Below are 12,387 nucleotides of genomic sequence, written 5' to 3'. Positions count from 1 at the left end.
TTCCTGCAGCAGGAACCTCCCGAGGAGCCGTTTCCTCGACCGGGCGGCAGCGGGTCCCCTCCGCCATCGTCCCTTCCCTCCCGCCCCGAGGGGAGGAAACAGGGGGGTCCCCACCGCCCCTCTCCTCCAGCCGGGGGCCGGGCACCCAGCGCTGGTGCGGAGCCCGGCCCCGTCTTTCAGTGAGACGCTGGCAGGAAACTGGGGCGAGTCGAGACCAGCCCGGCGCAGGCACGAGCGAGACCCGCTGCCGCGCGCCCCACCGCCCCCGCCTGCACCCCAACACCGGCTGGAGGTGAGATTTGGGGGCTCAGTAGCTTTAGGGTCTCAGGCGCTTGGGGCTCGGTGACTTCGGGGGCTTGGGGATGGTGGGCGAGGGCAGTGGCGGTGACCCCGGGGCTGTTTCAGGCGGGTTCGGGTGGTTTGGGGAACATCCACATGGGCTTGGGGCTCGACAGGGACCCCCCAACTCATCTCCCCCGGGGTCCCCACGCACCCCAAGAGGGTTTGGGAGCTGCCATCAGCCCTTTCCCCTCGCCGTCTCCCGCAGGCGGAGGTGCTGGGGTGGCCATGGAGGCGGCGGTGCCGGCGGAGGAAGCGTTGGTGCTGGTGGAATACGGCTTCGAGTACCGAGCCAAGGACGGGACCCTGGTCTCCATCAAACCCAACGAGCGCTACGTCCTGCTGAAACGCACCAACCACCACTGGTGGCACGTCAAGAGGAGCGGGGACACCCGGCCCTTCTACATCCCTGCCCAGTACGTGAAGGAGCTGCCCCCCATCGCCACCCCGGCCCCGCTCGACCCCCCGCTGCCGGGGCCCACCGGGACGGATCCAGCCGCGCTCACACCGCCGCCAGCCTACGAGTATCGGTTCATCGGCGCCGCCGAGACGGAGGAGCCGGCCGGAGGATGCTCGGTGCCCCGGAGGGACTCGGTGCCCCGGAGGGACTCAGTGCCCAGGAGGGACTCAGTGCCCAGGAGGGACTCGCCGCCAGCACTCAGCTCTTTTCGGGTCCCCCCGGGGCTGAGTCCCCACCCCGCGGAGCCCGTGCGACCCTCGCACTCCCTGGATGACCTGGCACGGGAGATGCCGGCACCACGCGGTGCCACCGCCACAGGGTCGCGTGGGGACCCTCCGGGACACACTCACCCGCTCAGCAAGAGCCGCTCCGAGACCCTCTACACCCCCGGCAAGGACAGGGACGTGGCCAGGAGGTGGCCGGGGTCTGGCCATGCGGCTCAGGTATGGTGACATCCCCTGTGCTGTCCCCAAAAGCAGCGCTGGGGGGGGTTGAGCGTGGCAGGGAGGGGGGGGTGGGGCCCGGACGCCCAGGTCCCCTGCCTGATTCAATGCCCCCGGTATGACCGTGTGACACCCAGCACAGGGTGGGGTGACACTCAGGGGCTCCCCGGCACTGCTGCCACCACCAGGACCCCCCGTGTCCCCCCCACTGAGCTGAGCCCATGGGGCAAACCTGTGAGCCAACCCCCCCATACCAGTTTGCCAGCAATTATCACCTGGAGGGGGTGAGCGACCCCCACACTGGGCACCCACCCCAAACACGGTCCATGCTCAGCCCCCCCTGCAACGTGCCTCAGTTTCCCCACCCTTATGGGCACCCCTGGGCTCTCCCACCCCCCCCCACTCTGCCCCCATAGCAGCATCCCGCTGGGGTGCAGAGCCCTGCAGTGCCCGTGGTCCCTGGGGGGGGGCCCAGTGCCACCCAGGGGTCTTTGGGGAGTCCCACCCCCCATCGCAGCAGCATTCCCGGGGTGAGAGGAGGCAGAAAGGGGTTAACAGGGAAGCACAGCAGCTCCTCCCTGCCGGGGCGGGTGTCTCACCTGAGCGCAGCACCCAGTGCCGGAGGTGGGTGCTGGGTGCACCCCAGCTAAGGCAGGCGCCCCACCACCCCAAAATCCACGCTCGCCCCACGCCAGTAAGTAGTGAGGGGCCCTTTCCAGCCCCCCCCGGGGCTCCCTCCTGCACCCCTCTTGTGGGGGGCACCCAAGGGTGGGGGGTGTCCCCCAGCCGCTCGCCTGCCACTGACAGGGGCTGGGGCGCAGTGGGGTGAGACGGTGATGGCAGAGGGGGGGGGGTCCCACGTCCTTGTCCCCCCCCACCCCAGCACCTCTCTTTGGGGTAACCCCAGGAACTGCAGCACCCTGAGCCCCGTTGTCCCGTGAGGGCGGCTCGAGGGGTTGTGCTGCCCGGGGCTGTGTTTTGCCAGAGGAAAAGGGGTGCTGGTGGCGAGGGGGGGAGGCTGTGTTTTACACCCCATTTTACACCCTGTGACCCCAGCTGTGCCGGATTAACCCCTGGTGCTCTTTGCACACCCACAGCCACCGATCCCCCTCGGGAAGGACCCAGGGTGGTCCCCAAACCTGGTGCCATCACCCCTAAACCCAACCAGTGCCAAAATCAACCGGCGGTGGCAGCGGTGGGGCCTTGGCCTGGCCACCGTGTGCATCAGACGGGGTGATCCCGGTGTTGGGGGGACGCAGGAACCCCCCGACTCATCCCTGTGCTATTGCCAGTGGAGCAGGACGATGCCAGATGGGCCAACCTCAATTTGAGGGGAGTTTCCCCGGCTGCATCCCCGGCACAGCATCGTCCCGGTGCGATTCCGTCCTCGGTTGGCCTTGGCTTTGCCGGAGCAGGTGACGAGTGACGAGTGGTGGGAGTCAGGGTGACAACAACCCCAAAAAAAGCCAATTCCGCCGCGGGGCCAAGCGTCGGGCTCGGAGGCGGCTCTTCCGCTCCCCGAACCCCAGCAGGAAGCGCGGCCGGCGCGGGGCCCGGCACAGGGCGCCATCGGCCTCCCCGGAGCCTCTCGGTGCCCCACTGGCTGAGCCCCTCCCCGGGGGGTGCCCACCGAGATGGGTGACCGGGCATCGGGTGCGCTGCAGCGGTCCCGCAGCCGGGTGTCACGGCTGCTGCACTTGGGGAAGGTAGGCAGCACCCATGGGTGCACCCAGCCGGCGGGGGGGTGGCGTTGTGGGGTCACCCCCACCCTCCGAGCTCCTTCCCGAATTTCCCCCAGGTGTTTACGCCACGGAGGTGGCACTGGGCACCGGTGGGTGCTAAGATGCCCGTCGCAAAGTGGCAAGGGGCACCCAGCCACCCCCAGGGGGAGGAAGACCCCCAGGGATGCACCCATGGGAGGGAGGGAGGTGCTGGGGGGTCTCTGCACCAGGCGTCCCCCACTATCACCCCCATGTCCCTTGTCCCCAAGATGAAGGTGGCCTCTTGCGCTGGGTTTCCGGCCCCACTCGCCGCGGCGGGGAGGTCATGGGGTGACAGGGGGGGAGGGTGATGGGGTGTCTCTGAGGACACTCAGTCCCTTGCCCCCCTCTGCTCCAGGGTGACCCCAGGGACACTCCACCCACTCTTCCCTCCACCCCGGGCTGACGGGCAGGGCCAGGGTTGGGAAACTTTGTCCTCGCAGCCGTTGGAGGGAGGCTCAGGGGCTGTAAAACTGGGGAGATCAAAGGGTGCCAGGAGGGCATTCCCCGCCCACAGCCACCCGCCTGCAGCCGCCTGGTCCCAGGGGACATGTCCCCCCACCCTGAGCAGCCCCCCTGGAGCAGGAGCAGCCAGGCAGCCACCCCAGGGGTGCTCAGGGCCTCATTTGGGGATGTGGTGATGGGGCTGTCGGTCTCAGCACCCGGCTCCGCTCACTGGCAGGGTCTGGGTGCTGGGGTGGGTGTCAGGGGCTGTGGGTGCTGGTGGTCTGGGTGCTGGTGACGTGGGTGCAGGTGTCAGTGATGTGGGTGCTGGCAGTGAAGGTGCAGATGGTCTGGGTGCTGCTTGGTGAGGGCAGAGCCTGGGGGTGCAGGTGATGTGGGTGTCGGAGACGTCCCAGGGTGCTGGTGTTGAGGGTGCTGATGTGTGGGTGCAGGTGATGTGGGGCGAGTGCTGGGGTGCTGATGCCAGTGAGGTGGGTGCAGAGGCTGGGGGTGCAGGGGAGGGGCGTGTCGGTGCTGTTGGGGCTGCAGACGTTGGTGCAGGTGTTGGGGGGTGTCCACGGTTTGGGTGCCAAGGATGTGGGTGCTGACAGTGTGGGTGCAAGTGCCGGGTGCTGATGCCGACGCCCCGGGTGCAGATCCCGGGGGTGCAGGCGCAGTGGGTGACGTGGGTACTGGTGGGTGCTGACACTGGGGACCACGATGTCCCAACCCCAAACCCTCTCCACGTGCGCAGGCTGCACACTCCTCCCCGCTGCCAGCTGGGTGCTCCCTGCCCCAGTGTGGGTGCTGAGGGAGCTGTGGGTGCCCTCCTCCACCGCCCACCCATCGCTCACAGCTCCTGCCCCATGGGAGCTCCCAGCAGCCGGGGCAGGGCAGGATCGTGCTCCTCGGCCCCTCACCCATCCGCCAGCCCGAGCACCACGGCGGGGACATCCCAGGAACGCCATCCCCAGCAGCTCTGCCCCACGGCTCGCCGCACCCATCGCCAACCGCAGCACCCAAGTCACCCACCCGTATCCCCTCCAGGCGCGCAAGGACCCGGAGGAGCCGCCCACCCCCATCTACCTCAACATCCAGGAGCTGCGGGAAGAAGCCGCAGCCGCCAGCTCAGCCCCGGAGGAGCCCGGCAGCTCCGTGTCGGACTGGGAAACCCACACGGATACGGACAGTGGACATTTGTTTTATTATAACCCGGTGACGGGCGAGACCACGTGGGACTGTCCCTTTGGGCAGGCAGAAGATGGAGTGAGTCCCGTCGCCTCTCCCGCCTCCTCGCTCGCCCACAGCCCGGAGTTTCCCGAGTGGGAACAGTACGTGGATGAAGCCAGCGGACAGGCTTTTTTCTATAATTCGGTAACAGGTGAGACGTCGTGGGACCCCCCCCACGCGGGAGACGGAGGCAGCTCCGGGGATATGTACCCTGGGGTGACGCGGTACAGTCCCATGGAGCAGAGGGTGAGCACCCAGCGGGGCGCGGGGATGATGCAGAGGGGGATGGAGATGGGGATGGAGATGGAAACGGAGAAAGAGATGGAGATGGAGATGGAGATGGAGATGAGATGGTGATGAGGATGGAGATGGAGATGGAGATGGAGATGGAGATGGAGATGGAGATGGAGATGGGGATAGAGATGGAGATGGAGATGGAGATGGAGATGGAGATGGAGATGGAGATGGGGATAGAGATGGAGATGGAGATGGAGATGGAGATGGAGATGGAGATGAGATGGAGATGGAGATGGAGATGGGGATGGAGATGGAGATGAGATGGAGATGGAGATGGGGATGGAGATGGAGATGAGATGAGGATGGAGATGGAGATGAGATGGAGATGGAGATGGGGATGGAGATGGAGATGAGATGGAGATGGACATGGGGATAGAGATGAAGATGGAGATGGAGATGGAGATGGAGATGGGGATAAAGATGGAGATGGAGATGGGGATAGAGATGAAGATGGAGATGGAGATGGAGATGGGGATAAAGATGGAGATGGAGATGGAGATGGAGATGGAGATGGAGATGGAGATGGAGATGGAGATGGAGATGGAGATGGAGATGGAGATGGAGATGAGATGAGGATGGAGATGGAGATGAGATGGAGATGGAGATGGGGATGGAGATGGAGATGAGATGGAGATGGACATGGGGATAGAGATGAAGATGGAGATGGGGATAGAGATGAAGATGGAGATGGAGATGGGAATGGGGATAAAGATGGAGATGGAGATGGAGATGGAGATGAGATGGAGATGGAGATGGGGATGGAGATGAAGATGAGATGGAGATGGAGATGGGGATAGAGATGGAGATGGAGATGGGGATGGAGATGGAGATGGGGATGGAGATGGAGATGAGATGGAGATGGAGATGGAGATGGGGATAGAGATGAGATGGGGATGGAGATGGGGATGGAGATGGAGATGAGATGGAGATGGAGATGGAGATGGGGATAGAGATGGAGATGGAGTGGAGATGGAGATGGAGATGGAGATGGGAATGGGGATAGAGATGGAGATGGAGATGGAGATGGAGATGGAGATGGGGCTGGAGATGGAGATGAGATGGAGATGGAGATGGAGATGGGGATAGAGATGGAGATGGAGATGGGGATGGAGATGGAGATGGAGATGGGGATGGACATGGACATGGACATGGACATGGACATGGACATGGACATGAGAGGGGGATGGAGATGAGGTGGGGATGGGGAACAGAGCCCGAGATGAAGATGAAAATGGTGACAGAGATGGAGACGGAGATGGAAATGGAGACAGAGAGTGAGATGGAGATGGAGACAGGGATGGGAAGGGAGAGGGAGAGGGAGAGGGAGAGGGAGAGGGAGAGGGAGATGGTGGAGGTGGGGCAGCCCCCATCTGGGCTGGCCACAGCTTCGGGATGCGGATGCTCTTGGTGGGGCACAAGATCTTGACCTGGCTCTTCTCTCCAGCCGCCCACTCCGGAAACGGACTATCCCAACCTGTGTCCAGATGAGCTGCAGGGTTATCCCGAGGAGGACTATTCGCCCGTGGGCTCCTACGATCAAGGGGCTGCTCTCTCTTTGTCCCCGAGGTGCCCCGAGGAGCTGGGCTCACCCCCGGGCTGGTACGGGCACAGCCATCCCGAGGGATCCGTGTTCTGCCCCGAGCACTTCACCTCCGACACGGTATGGGGACAGGGACAGGGGCGGGATGGGGATGGGTGTAGGACGGGGATGGGTGTAGCACAGGGATGGGAGTAGGGATAGGAGCAGGGATGAGGATGGGGACTGGGAGAGGGACAAAGATGGGAACAGGGGTGTCTGCCAGGGGATGAGCATCCTCATGGGGCCGCAGAAGCAGAGGGTGGGGGCTGTGGGGTGCAGTGGGTGCAAAGCCCAGCACCCATCTGGCACCTCCGGCATCACCCACCCCCTCCCTCCCTCCCCAGGTGCCGTCGGGCAGCCGTCACGACCGGGCCAGCAGCAGCTCCAGCCAGGACAGCGGGCTCTTTGCCTGGCACAGCACCACGGCACCAGCACTGGGGCTCAAGGAGGAGAAGGTGAGCACCCTGGGGAGGGGCAGACAGCCCTTCCCCACCCTGGCACCAGGGAGGACAGGGGGCAAACCTGACCCCATCCCCACGCTTTGCCTTCCAGTTTAAAAGCCTCGAGAAAGCTGGGGTGCTCAACCGGACCAAGACAGTGGACAGAGGGAAGCGGCTCCGGTAAGCACGTCCTGGTGTCCCCTGCCACCGGAGAAGGAGGTCCCGGGGGGCAGAGGGGACAGGGACTATGCTGTCGCCCTGTGTGACCCCCCCTCTGCTCCCCAGGAAGAACTGGAGCTCCTCCTGGACAGTGCTGGAGGGGGGGATCCTCACCTTCTTCAAGGACTCCAAGCACTCAGCTGCCGGTGCCTTGGTAAGACCCCAATGGCCTTGGTGGGGCCACCACCCATGGGATGGGGCCACCACCCATAGGATGGGGCCAGCACCCATGGGACAGGGCCAACACCCACAGGACAGGGCCAGCACTTGTAGGATGGGGCCAGCAGCTGTAGCATGGGACCAGTACCCATGGCACAGGGCCAGTACCTGTAGGATGAGGCCAGCAATCACTGGATGGGGCCAGCAGCCATGGGATGGGACCAGCACACATGGAATGAGGCCAGCACCTATGGGACAGAGTCAGCACCCATGGGATAGGGCAAGGACCCACAGGATGGGGTCAGCACCTGCAGGATGGGGCCAGGACCCATGGGAGGGAGCCAGCACCCATGGGATGGAGCCAGGACCCACAGGACAGGCCCAGCACCCTGCACGCTGGCACACGTGTGCTCACACCTCCCCTTGCACCCACACGCTCTCCCTGTGTGGGACGGGGCCGGGGGGGGGTGTCAGGGGATGTAACGAGTGCATGGAACTCGTCAGGGCGAGCAGGGAGGAAGCGGTGCCTGACTCAACCCGCCCCCCCGGATGTAGAAGCTGCAGAGGGTCTTGCAACACCCTGCGGCGACGGCAGCAGGGGACGGAGAGGGGACAGACCTCGGGGACGGGGGATGGGGGACGCAGTGCTGGCTCCACTGCTGGGATGTGGGTGCAGGGCTCTGTCTGGGGGGGCCCTTCTGGCAAACAGGCATGGAGAGGGGCTGGATGGAGGGGGAGCGTGGCCAAAGCACCCCGAAACCCAGGGCATGGGGAGAGCAAGCGAGTGTGCTGCTCTTCCCCTGTGAAAACCCCAAGGGACTGTCCCCTCCCTGGGGACAGCCACCCCGACTCCTTTCCCCATGTCATGCTGCTCCTGCACGGTGCTCTCACCAAGAGGGACCCTAAAGCTGAAGACCCCTGGGGTCCTCGGGCAGGGCTGGGGGTGTCCCATGAGGTGATGGCAGCTGTAGGGCCCAGCTGTCCCCAAGCTGGTGACCACGACACCCACCCCACAGCAGCAGCACCATGTCCTGGTCCTGCAGAGAGACCCCGGTGCCATGGGAGGGGACGGAGGTGTCCCACAGGGGACATTGGCCACTCCTGCCTTTCTGGAGGAGGAAAGCCCGCAGACCTCCCACAGAGCAGGGCCCCGGTGTCCCCATCACCTCCGGGTGGGTGCCAGCGGTGCCACCCTGTTCCCTTGCTCCCACAGCGGCACCCCAGCACCCTGACCACCCCTGAGCACACGGTGGAGCTGCGCGGGGCCACCCTTGCCTGGGCTGGCAAGGACAAGTCCAGCAAGAAGCACGTCCTGGAGGTGAGCTGGGTGACAGTGGGGGGGGACAACGGTCACTTGTCGGGGTCCACGTGTGGTCCGTGGGGTGGTGGCGATGCCAACACCCACCTGGTTCATCCCACCAGCAGTGGAGGTGGTGGGGACATGCCCTGATGTCCCCAGGCTGGGAGCAAGGGGACGTGCTGTGCTGCCGGCCACTGTCCCTTTCCTAAGGGCATGGACAGGTCACCAAGGGACGTCCCCGCTCTTGGAGGGTTTTTCCTCTTGGGCTTTGCATGGGGAGAAAGTTTCCAGCCGCCCCAGCTCACTGGCAAAGGGCAGCAGTCATCAGTGTAATGAGTTGGGTGCCGTTCTCAGCCACAACCTGGCCCCCAAAGCTGGATGGTTGTGGCCAAATGTGGGCAACCCCCCGGCCCTGCCCTGACCGCTGCCCGCTGCTCCCACAGCTGAAGACCCGGGAGGGCTCGGAGTTCCTCATCCAGCACGACTCGGAGCAGATCATCGCTGCCTGGCAGAAGGCGATCGCCGACAGCATCGGCAGGCGGGTGAGCGGGCGCCCGCCGACCCCCACCCTGCCACCGCGGGGATGGGCACGGGGGTCTGACACTGCCCCTTCCTTAGGGCACCGACCTCCCCGGCGAGGAGGATGCCGAAAGTGGGGCTGAATTCGGCTCCCGGGAGAAGCTGGGGGGCAGCGAGGAGAAGAGGGCAGGTGAGCTCAGGGATCCCGGCACAGGGACGGGCATCGCGGTGGCGCCGGCAAAACCAGCCACTGGGCAGGGTGGGGGTGGCCACCCCCGGGTGTCCCCAGCTCCCCGTGGTGGTGGGACATGCCAGGAGCACCCCGGTCCCTCAGGATGACGCTGACCCGTGTCCTGTCCCCGCCAGCGGCCGGGCAGGCGATGGGCAGTGCCAGCGGCGAGAGCGACTCCAGCAAAGTCCGGAACAAACTCCGCAAGTTCCTGCAGAGGCGGCCGACGCTGCAGTCCCTGCGTGAGCGGGGCTACATCAAGGGTGGGTCTGGGATGGGGCTGAGCCCCCTCGGGGTGTCCCCAGGCTGGAAGGTGGGTGGGGACATCCAAGGAGGGAGCTGGGACAGAGGGTTGGGGGACCAAGCCCAAACCCAACCCAACATCATGGCGATGGGCTTGGGCATGTCCCATCACCTCCAGCCACGCCGGTGTCACGCCCACATGGGCATGGGACCCTCCGCGATGTCCCCAACCCTGTCCCCCACCCCTGACCTGCTGTCAGGCATCCTTTCGGTGTCAGCCAGTCGTGCTCAAGTCCCCGTTGGTTTTTCCAGATCAGGTTTTCGGCTGCTCCCTGCAAGCGTTGTGCGAGCGGGAGAGGGGGACGGTGCCGCGCTTCGTCCTGCAGTGCATCCAGACCGTGGAGAGGAGAGGTACTGCCCCGGGGCCTGGGGACAGGGACAACGCGGGGAGCACGGGGATGGGGACAGCTCTGGGTAAAGCTGAAATGTGGTGGTTGGGTTTTCTCTGGAATCCCTGTGCTGGCTCTGCGGGCACAGGCACGGCCGTACCGGTCGCTGTCACCGTGTGCCACCCGGCTGTGGGCACCTTCCAGGGGACAGTGGGGACATGTGGGTACAGAGAGCTCACTCGGTGGTAGCTGGTGTCACATCCCAAGGCGGGTTGTGGTTAACCAAGAGTTTTCCCCCCATCTCCACCACCGTCCTCTGCCAGGTCTGGACATCGACGGGCTGTACCGGGTCAGCGGCAACCTGGCCACCGTCCAGAAACTGCGCTACAAAGTGGAGCACGGTAAGGTCACGCACGGTGACAAGGGGGCAAATGGGTTATAAACCCCCTCCAAGGGCAGGGCAAAGGGGCTTCGGCCGCGGAGGGAGGGGACAGGGACCCTGCCCCGTCCCTGGGGCTCTGGGACCTGCCTGAGGTGCTGTCCCGGCCCCACAGACGAGCACCTGGACCTGGATGACGGGCGCTGGGAGGACATCCACGTTGTCACCGGGGCGCTGAAGCTTTTCTTCCGGGAGCTGCCAGAGCCACTTGTCCCCTTCAGCCACTTCGACAAGTTCATTGCTGCCATCAGTGAGGCCTGGGAACAGGGACGGGATGGGGATGGGGATGGGGATGGGATGGGGATGGGGTGGGGTGGGGTGGGGTGGAGATGGGGATGGGGTGGGAATGGGGTGGGATGGGGATGGGGTGGGGATGGGGATGGGGATGGGGTGGGGATGGTGTGGGGATGGGATGGGGATGGCATGGGGATAGGGATGGGGATGGGGATAGGGATGGGGATGGGATGGGGTGGGGATGGGGATGGCATAGGGATGGGGATGGGGATGGAGACAGGGATGGGGTGGGGATGGGGATGGAGACAGGGACGGGGACGGATGCTCCGGCTGCCGGATCCATCACCCCACTGTGTCTTCCCTCCCTTTGCAGAGATGCAGGACCCGACCAGGAGGGGCCGGTGCGTCCGTGACCTGGTGTTCTCCCTCCCGCCCGCCCACCATGACACCATGAAGGTCCTGTTCCGCCACCTCTGCAGGTGACACCCGTCTCACTCCCCCCAAACCCAAGCTGGTAGCAAGAAGAGGGGACAGGACTTGGGTTTGGGGACATGCTGGGTGACACCGTCCCTCGTCCCCGCAGGGTTATCGAGTACAAGGAGGAGAACCGCATGTCGGTGCAGAGCATCGCCATCGTCTTCGGCCCCACGTTGCTGCGGCCGGCGAGCGAGGAGGGGAACATGGCCATGCACATGGTCTTCCAGAACCAGGTGGTGGAGCACATCCTCAACCAGTACAGCTACATCTTCCCCGACGGCTAAAACCCCCTGGGGACCGGCGTGGGGACAAGCCCAGCAGTGGGGGCATGAAGGAGCGGCGTCTCAAGGGAAGGACTGGGCCGTGTGTCACCTCGGACGATGGATGGTGGCAATCGTGGGCTCGATGAAGGGCGGCACGGTGGCCTGGCTCGCTCAGGATGCGGCTCGAGGGATGGGTGCCGGAGCCGGGGGCACCCCGAGCGCCCCGTCCTGCTCTGCCACCCGCTCCCGCTGGGGCCGGATCCATGGACGTTGAGCCCCAGGGGGTGTGTGGGGTCAAGAGGGGACGATGGAGCCCTGCGGTCCCCAGCTCGCAAAGGCCAGCGGCACAGACCCCGGGATGAGAGGACGGAGGTGCCCGGCCGGGCAGTGCCCGCGGGGACGGTGCCACCGGCGGGAAGGACAGGGAGAAGCCGGGCTGTGCCGCGGCCGGAGCCCGCCGCCGTGCTCCCGAATAAAGAGCCCGTTCAGCCATGCTGGCAGAGCACGGGGACATCCCCAGGGACATGGGTGACACAGCGGGGGCTCAGTGCCCCTTGGCTCCTGGTGACCCTTGGGGACAAGATGTGCCCTTTGTGCTCCACGAGGAAGAGGTGACCTCGGCAGCCCCAGAGGGGTGGGACAGCCGGCCACCATGGTGACCCCCTGTGCTTTGGGGCACCTTTCCTGGCTGACATCGCCAAACCCCGTGTCATCGCAAGTGTCACCACAGGCCTTGGGGACGGGTGCTGAGAGCGATGTGGTGGGGAGTGGGTGCCAGTGGGACATGAGCTCCCGTCACTCAGAGTCACCCCTCTGGGGTGGGGACACTTTGGGTCATGACGGAGACAATTTGGGACACAACCAGGACAGTATGGAACACAAAAGGGACAGTAAGGGACACAAATGAAATGCTTTGGGACATAA

The 12,387-nt window shown here is 65.0% G+C and overlaps 1 protein-coding gene across 2 annotated transcripts; it reads left to right on the top strand.

Annotated features, from left to right (window-relative positions):
• Positions 1 to 152: 152 nt before the first annotated feature.
• On the top strand, positions 153 to 11,957 carry ARHGAP27 (Rho GTPase activating protein 27). Of its 2 annotated transcripts, XM_074891779.1 has the most exons (16): positions 153 to 292; positions 548 to 1,242; positions 4,494 to 4,922; positions 6,418 to 6,633; positions 6,897 to 7,007; positions 7,105 to 7,172; positions 7,278 to 7,365; positions 8,584 to 8,688; positions 9,114 to 9,212; positions 9,289 to 9,379; positions 9,556 to 9,681; positions 9,974 to 10,072; positions 10,374 to 10,451; positions 10,605 to 10,739; positions 11,097 to 11,202; positions 11,307 to 11,957. In XM_074891779.1, exons 2-16 carry the CDS (start codon positions 568 to 570, stop codon positions 11,482 to 11,484), a joined length of 2,604 nt encoding a protein of 867 aa, XP_074747880.1. In that variant the 5' UTR covers positions 153 to 292; positions 548 to 567; the 3' UTR covers positions 11,485 to 11,957. The 2 variants fall into 2 exon arrangements, with proteins under 2 accessions (XP_074747880.1, XP_074747881.1); XM_074891780.1 differs by lacking the exons at positions 153 to 292; positions 548 to 1,242 and adding an exon at positions 2,857 to 2,948.
• Positions 11,958 to 12,387: the final 430 nt, after the last annotated feature.

The sequence above is a fragment of the Strix uralensis genome, chromosome 22, assembly GCF_047716275.1.
Source record: "Strix uralensis isolate ZFMK-TIS-50842 chromosome 22, bStrUra1, whole genome shotgun sequence".
NCBI classification, from domain to species: Eukaryota; Metazoa; Chordata; class Aves; order Strigiformes; family Strigidae; genus Strix; species Strix uralensis.
This window is presented reverse-complemented; position numbering and strand designations above follow the sequence as displayed.